This window comes from Aquarana catesbeiana, linkage group LG01, assembly GCF_042186555.1.
Source record: "Aquarana catesbeiana isolate 2022-GZ linkage group LG01, ASM4218655v1, whole genome shotgun sequence".
Taxonomy (NCBI): Eukaryota; Metazoa; Chordata; class Amphibia; order Anura; family Ranidae; genus Aquarana; species Aquarana catesbeiana.
The window spans coordinates 545,174,405-545,199,096 of NC_133324.1; the positions used below are offsets into that span (position 1 = coordinate 545,174,405).

General features: G+C 44.1%; 1 protein-coding gene across 4 annotated transcripts in view; it reads left to right on the forward strand.

The window, feature by feature from the left end:
- The window catches only part of BTBD2 (BTB domain containing 2), a 239,590-nt gene that overhangs the window by 63,085 nt on the left and 151,813 nt on the right, over positions 1-24,692 (forward strand). For all 4 annotated transcript variants that reach the window (XM_073595242.1, XM_073595225.1, XM_073595219.1 and 1 more), the window contains exon 4: positions 10,133-10,238. In XM_073595242.1, the coding sequence (XP_073451343.1) occupies positions 10,133-10,238 (106 nt within the window). The remainder of the gene's footprint in view (positions 1-10,132; positions 10,239-24,692) is intronic.

Sequence of the window (24,692 nt, forward strand, 5' to 3'; positions counted from 1 at the left end):
CACCCCTCACATGTTTGTAAATATTTTAGAATATCTTTTCATGTGACAATACTGAAGAAATCACACTTTACTACCATGTAAAGTGTTGAGTGTACAGTGCAAATTTGCTGTCCCCTCCAAAATAACTCAACACACAACCATTAATGTCTAAACCGCTGGCAACAACAGTGAGTACACCCCTAAGTGAAAATGTCCAAATTGGGCCCAAAGTGTCAATATTTTGTGTGGCAACCATTATTGCCTTAACCCTATTGGGCATGGAGTTCACCAGAGCTTAACAGGTTGCCACTGGAGTCCTCTTCCACTCCTCCATGGTGACATCACGGAGATGGTGGATGTTAGAGACCTTGTGTTCCTACACCTTCTGTTTTGAGGATGCCCCACAGATGCTCAATAGGGTTTAGGTCCAGAGACATGCTTGGCCAATGACTATCATTCATATTGGCATGACTTTAAGTTGTGCCGACTTTAAAGTAGTCCCTGCACTACTTTGGTCCAACTTCCATACGATTTGTACTCCATAGACCTTTAATGTTAAACCCTCAAGTAGCATGCAAATCGTATCTGAATAATATAGACATGATTTCAGCACTACTTTGTAAGCACAAGCTGTCACCTGGTTCTTGCCACACACGCTTGACACCATCTGAACCAAATAAGTTTATTTTGGTCTCATCAGACCACAGGCCATGGTTCCAGTAATCCATGTCCTTAGTCTGCTTGTCTTCAGCAAACTGCAGGCTTTCTTTTGCATCATCTTTTAGAAGAGGCTTCCTTCTGGGACAACAGCCATGCAGACCAATTTGAAGCAGTGTACGGAGTATGGTCTGAGCATGGACAGGCTGACCCCCCCCATCTCTGCAGCAATGCTGGTAGCATTCGTACATATATTTCCCAAAGGCAACCTCTGGATATGATGCTAAGCACGTGTACTCTACTTCTTGGGTCGACCATGGTGAGGCCTGTTCTGAGTGGAACATGTCCTGTTAAACTGCTGTATGGTCTTGACCACTGTGCTACAGCTCATTTTCAGGGTCTTGGCAATCTTATAGCCTAGGCCATCTTTATGTAGAGCAAAAATTATTTTTTTCAGATTCTCAGAGTTCTTTGCCAGGTTGAAGTGCCATGTTGAACTTCCAGTGACCAGTATGAGAGAGAGAAGCGATTTAACACACCTGCTCCCAAATCACACCTGGAGCTTGTAACACTAACTAGTTGCATGATACTGGGGAGGGAAAATGGCTAATTGGAACCAATTTGGACATTTTCATTTAGGGGTGTATTCACTTTGGTTGCCAGTGGTTTAGACATTTATGGCTGTGTGTTATTTTGAAGGGACAGCCAATTGACACTGTACACTCACTACTTTCCTTTGTAGCAGTGTAATTGCTTCAGTGTTGTCACATGACAAGATATAATAAAATATTTATAAAAAAATGTGAGGTGTGTGTGTGTGTGTGTGTGTGTGTGTGTGTATGTGTATGTATTTGATGACACAAAGGTGTGTAATAGGGTTGAGATCCCTGGAGGTGTCTAACATGGAACATGATTTGTCATTGCTAGAAGACTGGCCAAAATGGTGGAAACTGCTGTTCAATATTTCTAAATGTAAAATAATGCACCTAGGGGAAAAAAAATTCCCTCGACAGTGTACAACATTGGGGGCACAGCGTTGAACAGCACTACAGAGGAAAACTATTTGGAAGTACTTGTTTTGAGATGGTTGCAGTGGGAAAAGCAAATAGAATTCTAGGCTGCATCACTAGAGGGGTCACCAATAGGAGGAAGGAGTTCTTAACTGCCCTATATAGATCATCTTCTTTTTGAAAAAAAAAGTTTATTCAAAATATCTGACGTCCAAGCAGTGTACAAAGCACGTTAGGCATTCAATTTGTAACAAAAAGGGATTACCAAGTAAGCAAACTAATGAAACATCCCAGGAAGTGGGGGGGACGATACTGCGTGGGAGAGGAAGGATAAATAGGGGGGAGGAACAGAAGGAAAAATAAAGGATAATACTTCAGGGCACAGCATCTTGACCAGGAGGAGAGAAATCGGCATTCTTGGAGCCCCTGGCATCTACCCTGTTTCCCCGAAAATAAGACCTAGCGTGATTGTCGGTGATGGCTGCAATATAAGCGCTACCTCCCAAATAAGCCCTACCCTGTTTCCCCAAAAATAAGCCCTACCCTGAAAACAAGACCTACAAGGACTTTAACTAGGGCTTATTTGGGGGGTAGGGCTTATATTGCAGCCACCACCGACAGTCACGCTAGGTCTTATTTTCGGGGAAACAGGGTATCTATCCTGACATTTTATCAAATTTTTTTTTTTAGGCAGTTCCGATCTTAAGTAATCTTGTACAGTGGTAGAACAGAATTCAGAACAGAGCTCCATGTAGATACAGTAGGTGGCGTAGCAGCTTTCAGACGAAAAAATATCTCTGTCAGGGCATAGGTGGCATAACCTAAAAATAATTTGGTATACCGGCCTATTTCCTGAGAATCAAAAACAATTAACAGTAGAAGCTTGAGATCCGGCTCAAGGGTTAGATTTGTGATAAGATTAAGATTATCTAGGACCGCTGACCAATATGAGTCAAGAATTGGCCATGACCAGACCTGGTTGACTACACCTAGGGCAAGCTACTGGAACAGAAGGACTTCTAGCTGTTAATCTTTTCAGGGTGAAATAGGCCCTATGTAAGAATTTTAATTGGAATGAAGCGATCCCTAGTGGATATAATGGTACAGTAGTAACCTAGGAAGACAAACAGTCCTCCCATTCCTCCTCCGTCAGATTGGGCAGGTCCGCCTGCCATTTACCAAAGGTCCTTGCTAATGTAGTAGGGGCTATAGAGAGGTGGAAGTATAGAGCAGACAAGGGCTTGTCTAATATCCTGAAGTGAGTAATCTCTCCATTGGATCAGATTCCAAAGTGAGAGAAGGTGGAAACTGTCTATCAAAGGCGTGTCGAAACTGAAAATATCTAAAAGACATCCACTGTGGTAAAGTATACTCCAGCCTTCAGGTCAGGGAATGAGCGCAGCCTGCCATCTGAGACCTGCTTCAGACCCACTATCCCTCTAGTAGCCCATACTTGAGGATCAGGAACACTATTCATATGAGGAAAAGCTGGATTACTCTAGAGGGGAATATGAGGGGAGAATGTCCCTGGTGAGCGATAGCATGCTCTAGCCTTGTGCACAACTGAAATAGTGGTGCGCATCAAGCTAGTAGCCCCGGGGGGAGACCCCGGCACCCACTAACGCCACATTGCTGAGGGTGGAGTACGCACCCATGATGGCTTCCTCCAGAGTTACAGCAGGGTTATGGCTAGGCTGGGAGAGCCACCATCTTCCTTGTCACCAGGACTGCCGCCCAGAAATTAACTTGAAGGTAAAGACAGCGAAAGGCAACTGGAGAGTGGAGAGGGCCAGACACGGAGGTCTCCCATTACACACAAAGCAAAAGATTATGCCATTCAGTTTGTCAAAAGGAAGCTGGAGCAAGAGGGGATTTATGAAAAAAAGTATAAAAATTTAGGTAAATAGACCATCTTTATAAAGTTCACACTGTAGTGATAGGGAGTGACCGCCAGGCCATGCATTTCTGGGAGAAAGTCCTGGGTAAAGGTCAAAGTAGGAGGACAAAGGGGCCTGCTCCACCACACCCAGATATTTAAATTCAGTAACCCAAGCTAATGGGGTATTAGTGTTGGGAAGAGGGCCAGAGGGGTGCAAAGGGAACAGAAGTGGTTTTCTCCTGTTTACCCTGATGCCTGAGAGACCCAAAGGTATCAATTTAGAGGGCTGCAGGCAGGGAGGAGGTAGTGTCCTTCAAGAATAGGAAAGTCATCTTCATACAAGGAGATCTTGTCTACCACCAACCCCACTTGGATGCTCTTAACTGAGGAGGCAAATCTAATCCTCGCTGCCAAAGGCTCCATTGCCAGCACAAGCCGGCCAGGGGAGAGTTGACAGCCCTGCCTTGTACCTCGAGGAATAGAGGGTGACAGTTGTTAGTGTTCACCCTGGCACTGGGATTATGATAGAGTAGCCTAACCCACTAAAATGGGGAACAAACCCAAATTTACAAAGGACGGCCCAGAGGTAGCGCCACTCCACTGAATCAAAAGCCTTTTCAGCTAAGGCTGATCAGTGTGTGTATATTGGGGGGGTGGGCGGTGGGTTTAAAGGAACTCGGTAGGTATGTTTTTGGGATCATTGTCCTGCTGCAGTCCTCCCTGATGGTATGGTACAATGAATATGTATCTGCCTGCATTTCTTCGCATTGAGGACACCATTAACCAGTTGCCAAGCAGCCGCCGCAGTTATACTGCGGCAAGTTAGCCTGGCTGCGCGAAACGACGTACTAGTACGTCAGTTCGTGCACTGGCTTTTGCAGGCGTGCGCGTCGCGGGTCCAGCGGACTCTATGGGGGAAAGAGGTAGAACGGAGATCTGCCTTTGTAAACAGGTGGATCCCTGTTCTGATGGGACGAGAGAGATCAACTGTTCCTGGTGATCAGGAACCTCTCCTCGTGAGCCCATCCACCTGAGGGAACACTCCTCCCTAGGGAACACTTAACCCTTTGATCACCACTAGTGTTAACCCCTGCCAGTGCCATTTATACAGTGATCAGTTCATATTTATAGCACTGATCACTGTATTGGTGTTACTGGTCACCAAAAAGTCTCACTTGGGGTCAGATTTGTTAGTCGCAATGTCGCAGTCCCGCTAAAAATCGCACATCACGGCCATTACTAGTAAAGACAATTTTAAAAAGTCCCTAAATCGATCCTCTATTTTGTAGACGCTATAACTTTTGCACAAACCAATCAGTAATATGCTTATTGCGATATTTTTGGTAAAAAAAAAAAAAAAGTATGAAGCAGAATACATATACATATTGTTTTTCAATTTGTTTGGGATATGTATTCTTGCAGAAAGTTAAATTTTATTTTTTCAAAATGGTCTTTTTTTTTTTTTTTTTTTTTTTTTTTTTTTATAGCGCAAAAAAAAAAATTGCAGAGGTGATTAAATACCACCAAGAGAAAGCTATTTGTGGGGGAAAAAGGACTTCAGTTCTGTTTGGGTATGGCGTTGCACGATCGTGCAATTGTCAAACACAGTGCGGTATCACAAAAAATGGCCTGGCCAGGAGGTGGGTAAATCCTTCTGGGGCTGAAGTGGTTAACAACTTCCCCTCCAGAAGATTTTATCTTATGACCAGGCAATTTTTTGCTATTTGGCACAGTGTTACTTTAGCTGACAATTGTCTTTAAATGCAATTTATATAATTTTTTTTCACACAAATAGAGCTTTCTTTTGGTGGTATTTGATTACCACTGGGTTTTTTAAATTATTCTTTTATAAGCGAAAAAAGGCCGACATTTAAAAAAAAAAAAAAAAAAAAAGTTATATTGCACACAGCGGGTAAAATAAATACTGAACACGTCACCATTTTTCTAGGTAAATATATTTCTAAAGGTGCTATTGACATGAAAATTTCATCACGTCTGCAACTCATGCAATTAATGCATGCAAACAAACCAAAACAAAGTTCAGAAATTTAAGTTTTATGTGTAATGAAATGACACAGGCAAAAAAGTATTGAACACAGGAAGAAAGGGAGGTGCCAAAAAGGCATGGAAAGCCATGACAGCAGCTGAAATCTAGTGGTAATTAGAAAGCAATCCTTCCCCTTTTGTCAGTGCAAATTAATATTAGCTGGTTCAGTCTCAAATGATGACCTATAAAAAGGTGTCTCATTACCAAGGTGTCGCACAAGAAACCTCTCACGATGGGTAAAAGCAAAGAGCTCTCTCAAGACCCTCACCCTCATTGTTGCAAAACCATACTGATGGCATTGGTTACAGAAGAATTTCTAAACTTTTGAATTTTCCACTGAGCACTGTTGAGGCCCTAATCGGGAAGTGGAAAGAATATAATTTCACCATAAAATGTCCACGACCAGGTGCTCCTCGCAAGATTTATTACCGGAGCGAATAGAATTATCAGAAGAGTTGTCCAAGAGCCAAGGACCACTTGTGGAGAGCTTCAGGCCTGGAATTAGCAGGTACAATTGTTTCAAAGAAAAAAATTTAACCACTTGCCGACCGCCGCACGCTGATGTATGTCCAAACTTTGGCTGCGGATATCGTTTTCATGGCAGCAGCTAGCTGCCATAACCCCGGTATCCCCGTTTTCGTGCGGTGGTCGGCTTTAAGGTAAAAGTGGTCTCTGCGGCGGATTCAACGCGGGATCACTTTTATCGGTGGCGGGAGAGGGGCCCCCCCTTCTCCCGCCGTGACGGCGGAGGCGATCGCCTCCTTCTCTGTGCTGTGCCTGGAGACGAGTGAGGCTAAGATGGCGCCCACTCGTCTCCATGACACTGCTGGGCGGAAGCGACGTCAAAACGTCACTTCTGCCCATACGTCTTAAAGGCACATTTTTTTCAATGTCATTTTTTTAATGACTTTTTTCTTTTTTATTGCATTTTAGTGTAAATATGAGATCTGAGGTCTTTTTGACCCCAGATCTCATATTTAGGAGGTCCTGTCATGCTTTTTTCTATTACAAGGGATGTTTACATTCCTTGTAATAGGAATAAAAGTGACACAATTTTTTTTTTTTTTAAACTGTAAAAATAAATAAAATCATGTAAAATAAATAATAATAAAAAAAAGAAAAACAAAAAACATTTTTTTAAAACACCCCCCCCGTCCCGAAGCGAACGCATACGTGAGTAGCGCCTGCATATGAAAACGGTGGTCAAACCACACATGTGAGGTATCGCCGCGACCGGTAGAGAGAGAGCAATAATTCTAGCCCTAGACCTCCTCTGTAACGCAAAACATGCAACCTGTAGAATTTTTTTAAACGTCGCCTATGGAGATTTTTGAGGGTGAAAGTTTGACGCCATTCCACGAGCGGGCGCAATTTTCAAGCGTGACATGTTTGGTATCAATTTTACTGGGCGTAACATTATCTTTCACAATATAAAAATAATTGGGCTAACTTTACTGTTGTCTTATTTTTTTTTTTTATTCAAAAAAGTGAATTTTTTCCAAAAAAAGTGCGCTTCTAAGACCACTGCGCAAATACGGTGCAAAAAAAAAAGTATTGCATTGACTGCCATTTTATTCTCTAGGATGTTAGAAAAAAACAATATATAATGTTTGGGGGTTCTAAGTAATTTTCTAGCAAGAAAACCTGTTTTAAACATGTAAACACCTAAAATCCAAAACGAGGCTGGTCCTGAAGTGGTTAATGCACTCCATCACCATGGCCTGTATGAACGCTCACCATGCAAGACTCCATTTCTGAAGAAAAAGCATGTTGAAGCTCGTTTAAAGTTTGCTGCACAACATTTTAGACAAGCCTGTGAAATAAGGGGAAAATATAGTCTGGTCAGATGAGACCAAAATTGAACTCTTTGGATGCCATAATACACACCATGTTTGGTCAAATGGCACTGCCCATCACCCCAATAGTCTGGTTTGGCGGTGGAAACATCATGGTGTGGGGCTGTTTTTCAGCATACGGTACTGGCAAACCAGGACATTCTTGATAAAAATCTGCTACCATCTACCGGGGTGATAAAGATGAAATTCTTCTATGCATTGAGGCGAAAAACCTCCTTTGCTGCAGGCCCCTGAGCCCCCATTTTACTTACCTGTACCCCCTCTCTCGTCCCGGGGAAGAGCACACCAGCGAAAGCTGGTGTCTCGGGTCCTGATTGGATGGATTGATAGCAGCGGGAGCCAACGGCTGCGCTATCAATCCAAATCCAATGACCAGGGGGCAGGGCCGAGTCATACTTTCGGCTTCTACAGACTCCGAATTAATGCCTCGGGAGCACGCCTGCAAGGTAACCCCCCCGGGAGAGCGCTTCTCCCAGGGGGTTATCTAATGTGGGGAGGAGCCGTAATAGCCGCTGAGGGACCCCAGAATAGGATGTTCGGGGCCACTCTGTGCAAAACGAGCTGCACAGTGGAGGTAAGTATGACATGTTTGTTATTTAACCACTTCCCGCCCGCCCTATAGTGGATTGACGTCCGGGAAGTGGTTCTGTTATCCTGACTGGGCATCATATGACGTCCAGCAGGATAACATGCCGCCGCGCGCCCCCGGGGGTGCGCATCGCGGCGATCAGTGGAGCGGTGTGTCAGCCTGACACACCGCTACACCGATCTTGGTAAAGAGCCTCCGATGGATCACGGCTAATCACGCTGTCAATGGGAAGAGCCGTTGATTGGCTCTTCCTCACTCGCGTCTGACGGAGTAGAGGAGAGCCGCTCGGCGGCTCTCCTGGCAGGGGGGGTCTGCGCTAATTGTTTATCAGCGCAGCCCCCCCTCAGATCACCACACTGGACCACCAGGGATCGCCACTAGGACCACCAGGGAAGGGGCAACATGTGGATGGCCAGGTATGTACCCCGTGGCCACCCACATGTGCCCAATCAGTGCCCACAAATGGGCACTGATTGGCACCATTATGTCCCTGATCTGCCCAGCAATGCCCCCAATGTTTTATCAGTGCCACCTGTCATTGCCCATCGGTGCCACCTGTCATTGCCCATCGGTGCCACCCATAAGTACCCATCAGTGCCACCCATATGTACCAATCAATGCCACCTACGAGTGCCCTTCAGTGCCGCCTATGAGTGCCCTTCAGTGCCGCATACCAGTGCCCATCAGTGCCACCTCATTGGTGCCCATCAGTGCCGCTGTATCAGTGCCCGTCAGTGCAGCCATATCAGTGCCCTTCATTGAAGGAGAAAACGTACTTATTTACAAAAAAATTTAACAGAAACAAAGAAAAACTTATTTTTTTTTCAAAATTTTCTGTCTTTTTTTATTTGTTGCGCAAAAAATAAAAACCGCAGAGGTGATCAATGTTTGGGTACAGTGATGGATGACCGCGCAATTGTCATTCAAATTGCGACAGCACTGAAAGCTGAAAATTGGCCTGGGGGGGAAGGTGTCTAAGTGCCTGGTATTGAAGTGGTTAAAAAAAAACAAAAAAACAAAGCTTTAGTGCCACTTTAATAGTCTTTTTTAGTTTGATTTCTTTTTAAAAAGAGAGTATGCTGTGTTTAGAAATGTACAAAATTTGACTAGCTAATATTTATCAGAAATAATAACCTTGTTGGGAGGTTGGTCCAAGACGTTTTTGATTGCCTTTGGCAATAGGAAGCATTTTTCCTTGTTAAGCAACTTTGCTGTGTGTGTGTGTGTGTGTTTTTTTTCCCCTCCTAGATCAGCTGAATGTTGTAGTTTCTGAAGATATAAGGTCCATTTATGATTGTTTTTATATTTGCCATTGTTTAAATTGGTTATATAATTAGTTAGCTAATACATGTTTTTCAGAGAGCAGGCACCTTGAAGTGCCTGTTTGACTTCCCTTGTCCAGAAAATCTTCTTCAGTACACTGTATTTGCTTTGAAAATATACTTCCTTGACATGGGTTACATGCTTTGCAACTCAGCAGCTATGTCCACCGCCCATATCCAATAAAAATGCCCTTTGATGGCCAGCATGACGGTATTCTTGGATGGGCGGTTCGCAGTTGATGGGACTTGAATTCAAGCTTTCTAAATGGCAAATGAGCAGGCACTAAAATGGCCCATTGTTTGCTTACAACAGCTTTTTTCAACCTGTTTATCCCACAGGAACTGTTGCAATAATTTTCAGGTCTCAGGGAACCCCGCTAATATTAATCCATTGATGGTCATTGGGAAAGTACCCCTTCTGTTGGTGGTGGTTAGTAAGAGGAATGTTCTTTACAATGAATGCCACTTGCCATATATAGTCATGTCTCTGGTTTTGCAAAGTGGTGTGTTGGACCTGAATCTTTGCAGGTACCATCACATGGGAGGTCAGGTAGCCACAGCTCAAGGAACCCCTGGACGCCTCCTGAAGGAACCCTAGGGTTTCACTGAACCCTGTTTGAGAATCACTGGCTTATTAGCTACTCCTTTTAGTTTTTATTTAACATGAAGGACAATTTTACTTCAATTTTACCTCTTTAAAGAATTGTCAGTATTGCACAATGATACCATTCTATTTATCCTCAATATATTAATGTGATTTTTTTTTTTTTTTTTTCTTCCCCTCCCAATTCAGGCTCGCCTCTTTGATGAACCTCAGCTTGCCAGTCTCTGCTTGGAAAACATTGATAAAAACACTTCTGATGCCCTAAATGCAGAAGGATTTACTGACATTGATTTAGGTAATTTATAGGTGTGCTTCAAATTGTAAACAAGCTCTTATTAACAAAAACCTGTCTAGTGAGAAATATGCTGATCTCCTGTATCTGGTAGTTCCCTGGTTATCTGTAGCTTTTGCAGTTTGAAAAATCTGAATCAATTATGTAGCTAGTAAAGATGGAACTCCTGATCAGTGATCAGATCACTAAAGCAAGACTTTTGGCATAGCAGCCAGGCAACTAGCAGTGTTGAAATGTAATGCAAGGTAGTCCACCTATTTCTCTTAACACAAGTTTAATTTTGTGGTTTTCTCCACTATAAAGTGCTAAACCACAGCAGCTAGAGGAGTTAAAGAAGGGAATATGGAACAGGCTGTTATCTACGATCAACTGGTGCTTGCATTTTTTATTTTCACATTGCTTAAAGTAGAACTCCAAGTATGAGTGCAGTTTAAATAGCTTGTTTGGACCAAGATATTCACTATCAGATGCAGCGGCTTTTTGTGCTGTGTTGCATCTCTGGATGCTAAAAAAGTGTTTGCTTCAATGAGGTGGGAGTACTATTAAAAACTATAAAAAAAAAAACTATTAGATAAGCACCTGAACAACCAAAACATATAGGGATATACAAGGTAATACTGATATATGATCACACACATAGGTTGGACTTGTGTCTTTTTTTTCAACCTCACCTACTATGTAACTGTGGAAAGTTCTACTGCTGTAACTTGCAGCAGGGCCAGATTATGGGAATAATTTTAGGAAGCCTTACTGTTATATTCTTATAGCAGGCCCAAATTTTCTCTTTCTTTGCACTATACCAGGGGCAGGCAGAGTTCTCCTCAAGTTTATGCACTCCCACCCTGTGGAGCCTTTTCAGAGATTTGGATTGGCGGCAGTCAAGCTGCTTTTCAGAGCATCGATCATCACACCTTGAAAGCTTTCTACAAATAGTGTAAGCCTAGGACAATTTTGTTGGCTCTAGTTCTCAGTTTTCTACAAGTGGGCATAGGTCAGCGCTTGTCTTTGAGTACCATTTTAAGGTTCAAATATCTGTGCTTTTTATTATGTTTAACTCCCTTTGGCATCTGATTCCTTTTTACTCATGATGTCCCACCTGTCAACCTACTTTTGACAGCAATAACAGCCTTAAATCTGTTTACTAAATGCTTATTTGACAGTAAGTGTGGATGGGTCTCTATCAGCTTTGCGACTCTAAATTACTGCATTTACAAATTCAACATTCCATTTTGCAAAACTGTTCTGTCAGGTTGCATGGGACTCCTGTGAGTAAACCGCCTTTTTAGCGATCAGACACAAAATGTCCTATTGGTGTGAGATCTGGATTTTGATTTGGCCTTTACAGGAAAGATATCATGTGAGCTTTAGTTAATGGTGATTTTTTTTTTTTGTCTGTTTCCACTACTATCTTCTGAATCTAGAATTCCCAGCCTCAGCAAAAGCAGACTCTGAGCTAAGATGTTAAATGATTATAGAAATGTTATATCCCAATGACATGTCTAACATGTTTGATGCATTAAAGACTCAACTGCTTGTCAAGAATTTTAGGCATTTTGCAGGTTTAAACCGATCCCAGCTTGATAAGCTGACAAACCTCAACTGTAAAGTCTAACCCACTTCACCCATGGATTATTCACTGAGGTTATTCAACAGCAACAAAGTTGGACTTTGGACATCATTTACCAGGACACTGATTCTTTTTTACAAAAACAAGTGGTTGTCTTGTGCAGTACCCAGTGAGCCGCTCACCAAGCAGCTGAACACTGTTCTACTTTCCAGCATTCTCCTAAAAGGATTTCTCTACATCGTCACGCTAACTTATGGTTATGTGGCACACCTGCTACTCCCTCTCTCCTTTCCTTAGCAGGGTTTAGCTGTATAGCGGATCATCAGGCAAAGAAAAATTGATAAGTTCAAGTGCACCTTATTGCCGCTTACAAAATCTACAAGGTATAAAAGCATATCCACATATGGTCTGTTACAGCCATCTCAAACTCCCACCCCACTCTGACCTATCCTAACCATCTTTAATTCTCCTTTACCTTGTGCAGCCAGCAATGCTCATCCGGCTCTGTTGCTGGTTCTGGTGCAGGGGACTGCTAATCTAGATAGCACGAGACCACGATTTCCCTGCCGTTCTCCTGTGACATTAGTGCTTTTCATTCCCCTGAGAGGACCCCACCGCCAGCCAACTAATGTCACTGTGTCCATGTCACACTTGAAGGAGGACTCCAAGCAGGAAGTAAAGAGAAAAGGAGATGAGTTGAGGCTGGTTTGTCATGTGATTGCAGCTCCAGGTAAGTAAAATGGGGCATTTAGGGATTTCTTTTTTCTTTATGCAGCGATGATTTAGAAGAGGGCGGGTAGGGGGTGAAACTTTACCCGGAAAGGGATTTTTTAAGCAGAACTGCAGCCAAAAATGACACAATAAAATGATTAGCAAATGAAAAACGTGCCCGCAAGTTACTATGTTGAGAGAACCATGGCAATCAGAACGGTGTGCCCAACTTTTTGGTAAGATGTTTACTGAGAAAACAGCAAAAGCAGCTCTGATGCACTTAGGAGATTGTTTTGGTTCTTACTGATGTGGTTTGTGTGTCACTCTGAAATTGGGGGGATAAGCCTGTTGCTTTCAGTGTAGTTTTCAGTCTTGAGTATTTTAAAGCTCCTTGGGCCACAAACTTTTCCATTGCACTTTTTTTTTTTTTCTCCCAACTCTGTTTAAGGAAGTTGTTATGGAGAAGTGGCCTCTTCCCGCTGTGGATAGTCCTTTCTTAAAGTGGAGTTCCACCCAAAAATGGAACTTCCGCTTTAAGTGATGGTGACCGCCTGACATGCCATATTTGGCATGTCATTTTTTTTTGGGAGGGGGGGGCATACCCAGTTTTTAGGGGCTCCCACTTCCACCTCTGGCTCTGCGGCGCCGGAAGGAAGTTTACCTCTCCCCCTTCCTCCCTGTAATCTTCTGGGACACGTCACAGGTCCCAGAAGATTGCCCGACCAATCACAGCGCGGCTCACGCATGCACAGTGTGCACCGCTGTGAAACCATAGCGGGGCGCCCACAGTTAGTAGAATGTCGGTGCCGCAGAGAGGAGGAGGGGGAGAGGAGCAGGGCTTTGTGCGCCCACATCGCTGGACCGTGGGACAGGTGAGCGTCTGATTATTAAAAGTCAGCAGCTAAGCTTTTTGTAGCTTTTTGTAGCTGCTGACTTTTAAATGGGTGGCACTCTGCTTTAATAAGGCACTTTCAATTCCAGTAGAAGACATGCCTGTAAAGGATCCAACCAATTAGCAGTTGGAAGCCCTCTCTAGAACATTTGCTGGTGGGCACTGGCCTTCACCCCATCCTGGCTGTCACTTTACTTTGTCAAATCATGTATGACTAGTCCGAATCCCTTAACAGATCTCACCACTGTTGATCCACTGATTGATTAATAGAGGGCATGCAGCAAATAGTTGTAGCTTTGGTTGTGATGGTCTGCTGGGAGCTTCCTGACATATCTTTCACATGGATCTCATGTCAGCACATATCTGTAGGTCACTCTTTGGTTAAAGCGCTTGGTTGTGGAACCCTTGTATAGGAAGATCGTTTAATCTGCTTATCCTTCGAGGGACAATATCTCTTCAGATCAACTCTTGAAACTTTTAGCAAGGTTGTTACTGATGGCAAGAGCACTCCTCTTCCTAAGCAGAAGAGTAGGCTGCAGAGCTTTTCCCCCTCTGTTAAGAAATGTTGTCCTGTTTGGTGTTTGACCAAGATGGCAAACTGAGCGGATGTGCACCTGAAACTCCATTGGCAATTTATCCTCTTCTCTTTTTTTTATTTTTTTGTTTTTGTTTTTTTGTGTATGTTATCCTTTTACTGGTTAATGACTTGTTCCTTATACTTCACCAATCCTGTAGGATGCCTAAGGTGGGGGGGGGGGGGGGGACTTTGATTCTGTGTGTATTGAATAAACTGGCCAGCCCAGAGGTGAGTGTTGAGAGAACTCCAGGAAAATAACAAGCATTGCCTCTGACTGATCCACTCCCTACAGCAGAAACTGAACATTTAAGATATGCCAGCTATAGCTACCTGCCATGTGGCTTTGACTTGCAAAATTAAATCAGTACAGCTGGATGTTGATCTGGTCAATCGGGATCTAGTAAAAATGAGATCCTGACTAAACTACAACAGAGCAGAGACTCAGCCATGTGAAAGACAAAACAAATGAGCATCCTGTCCTTGCAGATTAAAATCGGGGCTCTAGAATATCAGGCTAAAGATGCTGAATATCGCAAGAGGAGGAACACTCTGCATTGTGGGCCTAGCAAAAAAAGCTGAAAGGAAGAACTCTACGGTGTTCATGAAGTTGCTGCAGACCCTGCTCCCGAGTGCTTAGCTCACACCCTGTCTATGGTGGAGAGGGCACATCATATGCTACCGGTCCTCCAAGCTCTCCACCACATACCCTGAATCATTGCCTGCTGTATTTGAGTCTGCTATGAAATCAAGCAGATTCAGGTCTGGGCTCTGGCTGGTCCATTTCAAAACTTTAATCATCTTCTGGTGAAGCCATTCCTTTGTTGATTTGGATGTATGCTTTGGGTCGTTGTCTGAAAGATGAAGTTTCTCCATGTTCAGCTTTCTAGCAGAAGCCTAAAGGTTTTGTGCCAATATTGACTGCTATTTGGAACTGTTCATAATTCCCTCTACCTTTTACTAAGGCCCCTGTTCTAGCTGAAGAAAAACAGCCCTAAAGCATGATGCTGCCACCACAATGCTTCACTGTGGGTATGAAACCACAGAAGAGAGTATCCCCCTTAGACTGGGACTTTAATAAACCACCAACTCTTAAGGTAAAAAATATATTTTAATAGTGTACTTAAAAAAGAAGTAGAGACGTCCTATGACATACAAAGAAAAAAATGCATTCCATAAAAAATCAGAACAAGAACTATACAAATGATAATATTAGATGTACTCTCTTGGGGGTGATGTACCCCAATACCCGATGCGTTTCCGGTATTCTGATACCTTCATCAGGGGTTTGGGAGTTGCAAGTATTTTATAAGTGTATGGGTTCCAGTGGAATGACTTTGTGTTCAGGCAGCACTTATGACCCCCAAGGTCAAATGACGTGTTTTCTTGGACGCCAGACCCAGATCATAAAGAGGTTGTGTATATATTGTGTTACCAATATCCAGGTACATTAAATAGGCCAAGTTGGGATAAGCGTTCGTTAGAACCTGTATAATACCGGCTGCATGCCGGGTGGATAAATATCCAAAACAGTCCCACCGTGGGGGAAAACACGTCATTTGACCTTGGGGGTCATAAGTGCTGCCTGAACACAAAGTCATTCCACTGGAACCCATACACTTGTAAAATACTTGCAACTCTCAAACCCCTGATGAAGGTATCAGAATACCGGAAACGCGTCGGGTATTGGGGTACATCACCCCCAGGAGAGTACATCAAATATTATCATTTTGTATACTTCTTGTTCTGATTTTGTATGGAATGCATTTTTTTCTTTGTATGTCATAGACGTCTCTACGTCTTTTTTAAGTACACTATTAAAATATACTTTTTACCTTATGAGTTGGTGGTCTATTAAAGTCCCAGTCTAAGGGGGATACTCTCTTCTGTGGTTTAATACGTAACATGATGGAAGCCTCTTTTTTGATCACTGTGGGTATGATGTTCTTTTGGTGATGTGCATTGTTTTGCGCCAAACCTATCTTTTGGAATTATGGACAAAAAGTTCAACCTTGGTTTCATCAGACCATTTCCCACATGCTTTTGGGAGACTTCAAATGTGTTTTTGCAAAATTTAGCTGGGGCTTGGATAATTTTATTTATTTTTTTGGTAAGAAAAAGCTTCAGTCTTGCCACCCTACTCCATAGCCCAGACATATGAAGAATACAGGAGATTGTTGTCACATGTACCACACAGCCAATACGTGCCAGATATTCCTGCAGCTCCTTTAGACCCCTTTCACACTGGAGGCGTTTTTCAGGCGCTACAGCGCTAAAAATAGCGCCTGCGGAGCGCCTGAAAAAAAGCCTCAGCTGCAAACCCAGTATGAAAGCCCGAGTGCTTTCATACTGGGGTGCTGCGCTGGCAGGGCATCACAAAAAATCCTGCCAGCAGCTTCTTTGCAGCAGTGTAGGAGTGGTGAATGCACCGCTCCTACACCTCTCATCCACCGCTCCTGCCCACTGAAAAAAATGGGGCAGCGCTGCTGTAGCGGCATTTTGCGGGCGGATTTAACCCTTTTTCAGCCGCTAGCGGGGGTTAAAACCGCCCGGCTAGCGGCCGAATAGCGCCGCTAAAACGGCGGTAAAGCGCGCTGAAAATAGCGATGCTTTACCGCCGACGCCCAGGCGCTCTCAGTGTGAAAGCACACTTAATGTTGCTGTAGGCCTGTTAGGATTAAGTTCACCTGCTGGTGGAACTGTGCTGCTCTGGGCTGTTTACTGCAGCTCCAGTGTCCACCAGAAGGTGTCTCCCAAGAGCTAGCAGGCCATAATTATCAGCCACATCTGCATTCAGCCATTAGGCGGCTATGTAAGGCTGCTCCTCCCTGACCCTGGCGCGTCACTATTCTGATCACCTCCCTGCTGCCAGTTGTGCCTGATACCTGTCCTGAAGCTTCCTGTGCCCCGCTGCCTTGCTCCTGCCTCCCTCTGCCTTTCTCCTGCTCAAGTACCCAGTCGTGATCCCCCCCCCCCCCCCCCCTGCATTCCCTGTTCCCTTGTCTCTTTTTTATACTGTATTTAGTCAGTTGTTGGGGTCATCAGTTTTGTCTTTGGGGGTTTAGCTCATTGTTTGCTTTGTATGTTTATTGGTGTCTGTTCACTGTTTAATAAACTTAACTTTATGGATATATACTTTGTTTGGTCTCAGTTTCCTCGTGTAGCTACGCATCCGGTCTCCTTGCTGCAGAAACCTGACATAGTGGCGCCCACCGACCAGATCTGCTACACTTGGGAACCAGTTGCTTTGAGCTTTTTGCTTTGCCTTTGTCAGGATGCTTACAGCGAGGGTTATTTGTCATGTGCAGCTCGCGCTAGAAATAGATAAAGATAATTGTTGCTTCATGTGGCAGGATCTCACTGTGGAGGAACTGCTGGCAAGCATTCTGACAGCACATGCCTTAGCTATTGAGGGCAGATTCTCCCTTTAGCAAAGTACAACCTTTGATTCAGGTCTGTTCTAAGCTATTATTTCGGGTTATCTCTCAGAACCATGATGTTTTCACTCCCCCCGTTTACTATGTACCAGGTTGTATTTTTTTTGGATGGTTGCTAGAACCTGCACAATGTCCCTTTTCCAGCAGTATTCAGCCTATTCACAATAGGTGTTATTGGATTGTATTTCTGCTGTGCACTCGTTAATTGAGCAGTGTGAGCAAGGTAGAGACAAACTGACTTTAGTTCAACCTCTGCTACAAGCTTGGTCAGAGATCACCTCCCCAGTACTAGATGAGTCACATAAGGTCAGATCTGCTAAAACTCAAGAATCTCTTCCTCTGTTACCCTTGGCAACTATAGCAGCTACTGAGTGTTCTTTACTTCCTGTAGAACAGTATCCTGCTACCAGTAACCACACTTCCTCTGTATGCAATCCATTGAAGGCTCCCCCTGCAGTGCCGTTGCACATAGCAACGTCTCAGGCCTCTTCCTATATTTCTGCTACTCTTCCCTCTATTCTCCCCAGTACTGTTACTACCTTTCCATCAGCAGTGCACGCTGGTCAGCACAATGCAACTACGCGCAGGGCTCCAGTATCTAAGCCTAAAAAAAACCCACAAAACTTTTTTTCTGCTCTTACAACTCTGCCACTGTCCATGTTGATGCCTGCTGATCTGCTGCCCAGCCCGACGTGCTGATGACTGTTGCCGATGCAATCCCGTCATCCTCCATGCTGCTGCTGAGTTCCAGTCCTCTTCCATACTGCCGCCTGCCGATGGGGTCCATGCCTCCTCCATGTTGCCGCTTGCCAATGGGGTCCATGCTGCCTCCTCCATGCTGCCGTCTGTTGCCAAACCTGGCACGGGTAACCTGCCATCTGTTGCCAAACCTGGCACGGGTGACCTGCCATTTGTTGTCAAGCCTGCCACAGGTTATCTGCAGCCTGCTGGCCGGACTGTGCTGATTCCCGGGCTGCCGCCCAGTTGGACTATGCCGAGTCACTACTTGCTGTCAATCCGGACTCTGTTGACTGGGTTAAACTCCCGCCTACTGATATGTCTGAAACTTCTGTAGTTCCGGTTTCATATGGCTTAAATGGGTTAAGATCCCTCCTGTTCGCTTTAAGGTCTTTTTGCAGCCAGCTGATCCTGTTATGCCAAGGCCAGGAGGTCCTAATATCCACTCTGAACATGAGAACTATCTCTGCTGTTACAGCCCCAGTAGTAGAGGTCTATGAGGAAGGGCAGTGTTCCATATGAACTTTGTCCTAACCCAGGGGTCATCTCTGCGGTCCCTAGCGCATTTGGGGACCCGAGTGGGGTAACCTATGCCCTGGGTAGACCTGAGTGGCAAGTAAAACACAGAGCAGTCTCTAGCAACAGAGAGAGGAGGTCTAGGTGTGATGATACACCCTGGCGTACCTACACGGACCAGGGACTGGCATTAGGCATCCAGGTATCTTTCATTCCCCCTACATTGGGACACAGGCTGCTTTTAAGAATGGTAAGCCTTTGGTGTTGTGCCTCTTTAAGGATCTGACCAGCAGAGAACCTAGCCAGTTTTGGGACCCCGGCAGCGGTGTCCTCGCCAAGACTTTTGGGCATTGGCAGCGGGGTACCCAGTCTGCTTGCAAATCCCAGTTCGGAGGCTGCTCCTTAAAGGGGGGGAACTGTTAGGATTGAGTTCATCTGCTGGTGGCACTGTGCTGCTCTAGGCTGTTTGCTGGAGCTCCAGTGTGCAGCAGCAGGTGTTTCCCAAAAGCTAGCAGGCCGTAATTATCAGCCACACCTGGATTCAGCCATTAGGTGGCTATGTAAGGCTGCTCCTCCCTGACCTCGGCGCATCACTATTCTGATCGCCTCCCTGCTGACAGTTGTGCGCGATACCTGTTCTGAAGCTTCCTGTACCCCTCTGCCTTGCTCCTGCTCGAGTACCCAGTCGTGATCCCCCTCCCTTGCTTCCTTGCATTCCCTGTTCCCTTGTCCCTTATATTGTATTTTGTATTTAGTCAGTTGTTGGGGTCTTCAGTTATTTTGTCTTTGGGGGTTTTGCTCATTGTTTGCTGTGTATGTTTTTATCAGTGTCTGTTCACTGTTGATAAACGTCACTTTATGGCTATATACTTTGTTTGGTCTCAGTTTCCTCATGTAGCTATGTCTGGTCTCCTTGCTGCAGAAACCTGACAGGTCTCTTGGCAGCTTCCCTGACCAGTTTTTTCTTGTCTTTTGATAAATTTTGGAGGGACTTCCAGTTCTTGGTAATGTCACTGTTGTGCCATATTTTCTCCACTTGATGACTGTCTTCACTGTGTTGCAATGTATATCTAATGCCTTTGTAAATTCTTTTGTACCCTTCTCCTGACATAACTTTTAACAATAAGATCACTCTGATGCTTCGGAAGCTCTCTGCTTTCCTCCGCTTTTGCTGTAGGATGCCAAGAAAATGTCAGGAAAGACCTGAACTTTTTTTTTCTTTATTCTGGGCTTAATCAGATGCACTTTAAGGCTGCATTCACACCTGAGCGTTTCAAAGTTGCACGTTTTTGCTGCGATTTTGCTCAGGTCACCAATGCAAAAGGCAGAAAAAACACCTGCAATCTGGCCCAAAGAAGTTCATGTTCTTTTTTTTTTTTTTTTTTTTTTTTTTTTAGCTTAGGATATTTTTCAGGCGTTTTTGCTTTAGGTGACAAAACGCTCCGATGTGAACAGGTGCCATTGAAATGAATGGGATTTTGCTTGTTGGGCATTTTATGAGCTGAAACCGCTCCGGTGTGAATGCAGCCTAAATGATGGCAGGTGTGTACTGACTCCTATTTAACTTGAGTTTGAATGTGATTGCTTAACCGGTTCCCGACCGGCGCACGCCGATGTACGTCGGCAGAATGGCACGGCTGGGCAAATGGGCGTACCTGTACGTCCATTTGAATTCCCCGCCGTGCCATTGCGTGCGCGCTGCCCGGGAGCTCCGTGAGTCGGGTCGCGGGTCCCGCGGACTCGATCGCCGCGGGGATACCCGTGTTCGCCTCACGGAGAGGACGAACGGGGAGATGCCGTTGTAAACAGCATCTCCCCGTTCTGCCTAGTGACAAGTGTCACTCGATCTCTGCTCCCTGTCATTGGAGCAGAGATCAGTGACGTCACACACAGAGCCCATCCCCCTACAGTTAGTAATCACTCCCCTAGGACATACTTAACCCCTCCCCGCCCCCTAGTGGTTAACCCCTTCACTGCCAGTGTCATTTACACAGTAATCAGTGCATTTTTTTAATCGCACTGATCGCTGTATAAATGACAGTGGTCCCAAAAATGTGTAAAAAATGTCCGACATGTCCGCCATAACGTCACAGTCACAATAAAAATCGCTGATTGCCGCCATTACTAATAAAAAAAAAAAATATTAATAAAAATGCCATAAAACTATCCCCTATTTAGTAAACGCTATAGCGTTTGCGCAAACCAATTAATAAACGCTTATTGCGATTTTTTTTTTTTTTTTTTTTTTTTTTTTTAACAAAAATATGTAGAAGAACACGATCGGCCTAAACTGAGGAAAATTTTTTTTTTTTTAATATATTTTGGGGGATATTTATTATAGCAAAATGTAAAAAATAATGCGTTTTTTTGCAAAATTGTCGCTCTTATTTTGTTTATAGCGCAAAAAATAAAAATCGCAGAGGCGATCAAATACGACCAAAAGAAAGCTCTATCTGGGGGAAAAAAAGGATGTCAATTTTGTTTGGGAGCCACGTCGCACGACCGCGCAATTGTCAGTTAAAGCGACGTAGTGCCGAATCGCAAAAAACGCTCTGGTCAGGAAGGGGGTAAAATCTTCCGGGGCCGAAGCGGTTAATGCTGAACACAGCTACATCCCCTGTTATAAGAGGGTGTGCACACTTATGCAACCACATTATTTTTATATATTTTTTTTTTTTTTTTATCTTTACTCTTTTGCCCCCCCCCCCCCCAAAAAAAAATTGTTTGTTTTTCAATTCAGTTGTACAGCTTATAGGTCACATTAACGGTGGAAAAAGTTCTGGAATGATTTATCTTTGTCTCAATTCTTCTTCCTTCTTCCTTCTTCCTTCTTCCTTCTTCCTTCTTCCTTCTTCCTTCTTCCTTCTTCCTTCTTCCTTCTTCCTTCTTCCTTCTTCTCATCACAGAAACCTGACATTTTAACAGGGGTGTGTAGACTTTTTATATCCCACTGTATACATGGGTTGGTGGGAGGAGCACCACTTCAATGGAGATGCTACCCCAATTAGAGACCACATCCATCATTATATTCATGATCTAAAATGTGTTTATAAGGACGTAACCTAGAATAGATTCCTAGAGTATCTAAACAAAAATGAACATAATCTGAGATTTGCAGGAGAGGAATCTGTAAATGAAATTATTTAGACGTAGTCTTAGAGGGTTCCATAATGGATCAACAAATCCACATGAAAGCATTAAGGGAAAACTTTTTAAAAAAAATTATCATCTTTATGTCACTAGCGGTCATCTGATGCATGTCCAAGACCAATACCCAAATGAAAGTTCACTCACATTAGACGACACTGTTCCACAATACACGACTGACAAAAGAGCAGAACAAATGGAGAGGAGGTTCCTAGAGGCCAAAATCAAGATGAGGTTACTAGGATACACCTCCTGGCCAGATATACCACCAGAAGAAGTTTACTCAAAAGATCCCGTGCAGATTGGGAGATCACTTCGAGAAAACTACATCGAAAAGGATGATGAGGTCTACATTTATCAGATTTCATACACAAATTGACCCTTAGGCCCCTTTTACACTGAAAAGCGGCGCTTTACCGTCGGTATGCGGCCGCTAGCGGGGCGGTTTTACCCCCCTGCTAGTGGCCGAGAAAGGGTTAAAACCAACGCAAAGCGCCTCTGCAGAGGCGATTTGCCGGCGGTATAGTCGCGCCGTCCCATTGATTTCAATGGGCAGGAGCGGTATACACTCTGCTCCTTCACTGCTCCGAAGATGCTGCTAGCAGGACTTTTTTTCCCGTCCTGCTAGCGCATCGCTCCAGTGTGAAAGCCCTCGGGGCTTTTACACTGGAATTAAAGCAGCGGCACTTTCGGGTCAGTTTGCAGGTGCTATTATTAGCGCAATAGCGCCTGCAAACTGCCTCAGTCTGAAAGGACCCTTACCTACAATCGCCGACTTCTTTATCTGATTTGGAGTTCTTGTGTGCCCTAGATTGCCAATCCCAACACCACCTCTCCCATATGTAATCTCCCATATGTAAGCTTTATTGAAGTCCACTTTCACACAGAGACATTTTACAGATGTTTTAGCGCTAAAAATAGCGCCTGTAAAGTGCCTCTCTGTCACTCCAGTGTGAAAGCCCAAGTGCTTTCACACTGGAGTGGTGCGCTTGCGGAAGCTAAAGTCCTGCAAGCAGCATCTTTGGGGCGGTTTAGGAGCGTTGTATACACTGCTCCCAAAACGCCCTGCCCATTGAAATCAATGAGCAGCGGAGGTTTGTGGGCAATCTTAACCTCTTCAGCCGCTAGTGGGGGTTAAAAGCGCCCAGCTAGCGGCCGAAAAGCGCTGCTAAAACGACGGTAAAGCTAGCGGCGCTTTACTGCCGACGCTTTCACCGCCCCAGTGTGAAAGTGCCTTAAATATTTGAAACAGACCCTGTACTTTGTGGGGGAATGGGAGGCAGAACTAGGCCTGGAATTCACCCCTGTTCAGCTTCAGAAACTCACCATGCTTTCTCCTGTGTCCTCGATCAGTTCTAGGACCCAGGAGATGTGTTACAAAATTATTTTCTTGCTGGTTTAAAACCCCCATTAAATTGTCAGCCATGTTGGCGGGATTGCACACAAGAAGGCTCATGCATCTCTGGTGGTGCCATCCTAAGATGCAGACGTTCTGGAGGGCAATATCACTGTGGATCCAAAAAACACCCTTGGGCTGGCCATACATGGTCGAATTTCGAAAGAATTTTCTTTTGAAAATCAAAAAATTTGTGCGCTTTGTGATCGGATGGTGCCGCCATTGATTTCGAAATTCGGCCAACCATGCCTTCAATTTCGCCTCATGTTGCTACAAAAAAGAATTTTCGTGGCTGGGAATCTTTTCTTTTCGGGAATTTTCTTTTCTTGCACATGCTTATTTCTTTTTCGATTTACATTTCTCACATGATGCTCCCATCATTGATTTAGAAAATCGTTTGCTTTTCAAAAAATTTCCAACATGTCCGATTTACTCAAATTTGATTGCCGCACGAAAATCGGCTGTTGCTGCAGCCCACTAATGGTGCGAAATACAAACGAAAATTCTTAGATAAGAAAATTCTTTCGAAATTCGACCCATGTATACAATTGACACCTCTACACTACCTGTATCATGACACTTTCCTCTGTCACTATGACTATATTTTATAATGTAATTTCCTATGACACTATAAAAACAGTGTTACCCCCACATCTTTAAATACCACAAAGGGTTTGATACGCAGGTTTTGGAAGCAGGAACGCTGCCCCACACTTCAAGATTGGAAGAGGGAAGTAGATAAGATAATAGAAGCTAAGAGAACTATTTGAGAGAAACCAGAAGTTTTGAAACATCTGGTTGGGTTGGATGTTTTACTCATTTGAAATTAGCAATAACAAATAAAACTGCCTCAGCTTGCCTGACTGATACATCCCTGGACCCCATGTTAGTTCAGTGGGAAACCTATTCCTTTACAGTCCATTGATTACACCTCGGGCAACCAGAACTTTTTGAAGTAGTGGATCACCATAATGCTGTATTCACTTGTATGGCACCTCTATACTGATTTGTGTACAAATCATAGGTGTTTGCTTTACTTACAATTACTGTGATCGCTTGTTTCATAGTTACATAGTAAGGTTGAATAAAGACACCAGTCCATCCTGAGTGAGGTATGCGTGTCTACAATTATCCCTATCCCTGTACATTGCATCTCATTAAGATGCTCATCTATTATATTATTATTTATTTAAGGTACCCATAAGGAGTTCACAATCCAAGGTCCCCAACCCACATTCATATACTAGGGCCAATTTTTGGAGAGAAGCCAATTAACCTACCAGCATGTCTTTGGAGTGTGGGAGGAAACCCACGCAGGCACAGGGAGAACATACAAACTCCAGGCAGGTAGTGTCGTGGTTGGGAATCGAACCAGCGACCCTTTTTACTGCTAGGGGAGAGTGCTAACCACTACCCCACTGTGCTGCCCACCGTCTCCCTGTTAGTCCTCTTTCATGTTTTCCCTTTCTGTGTGAAGGA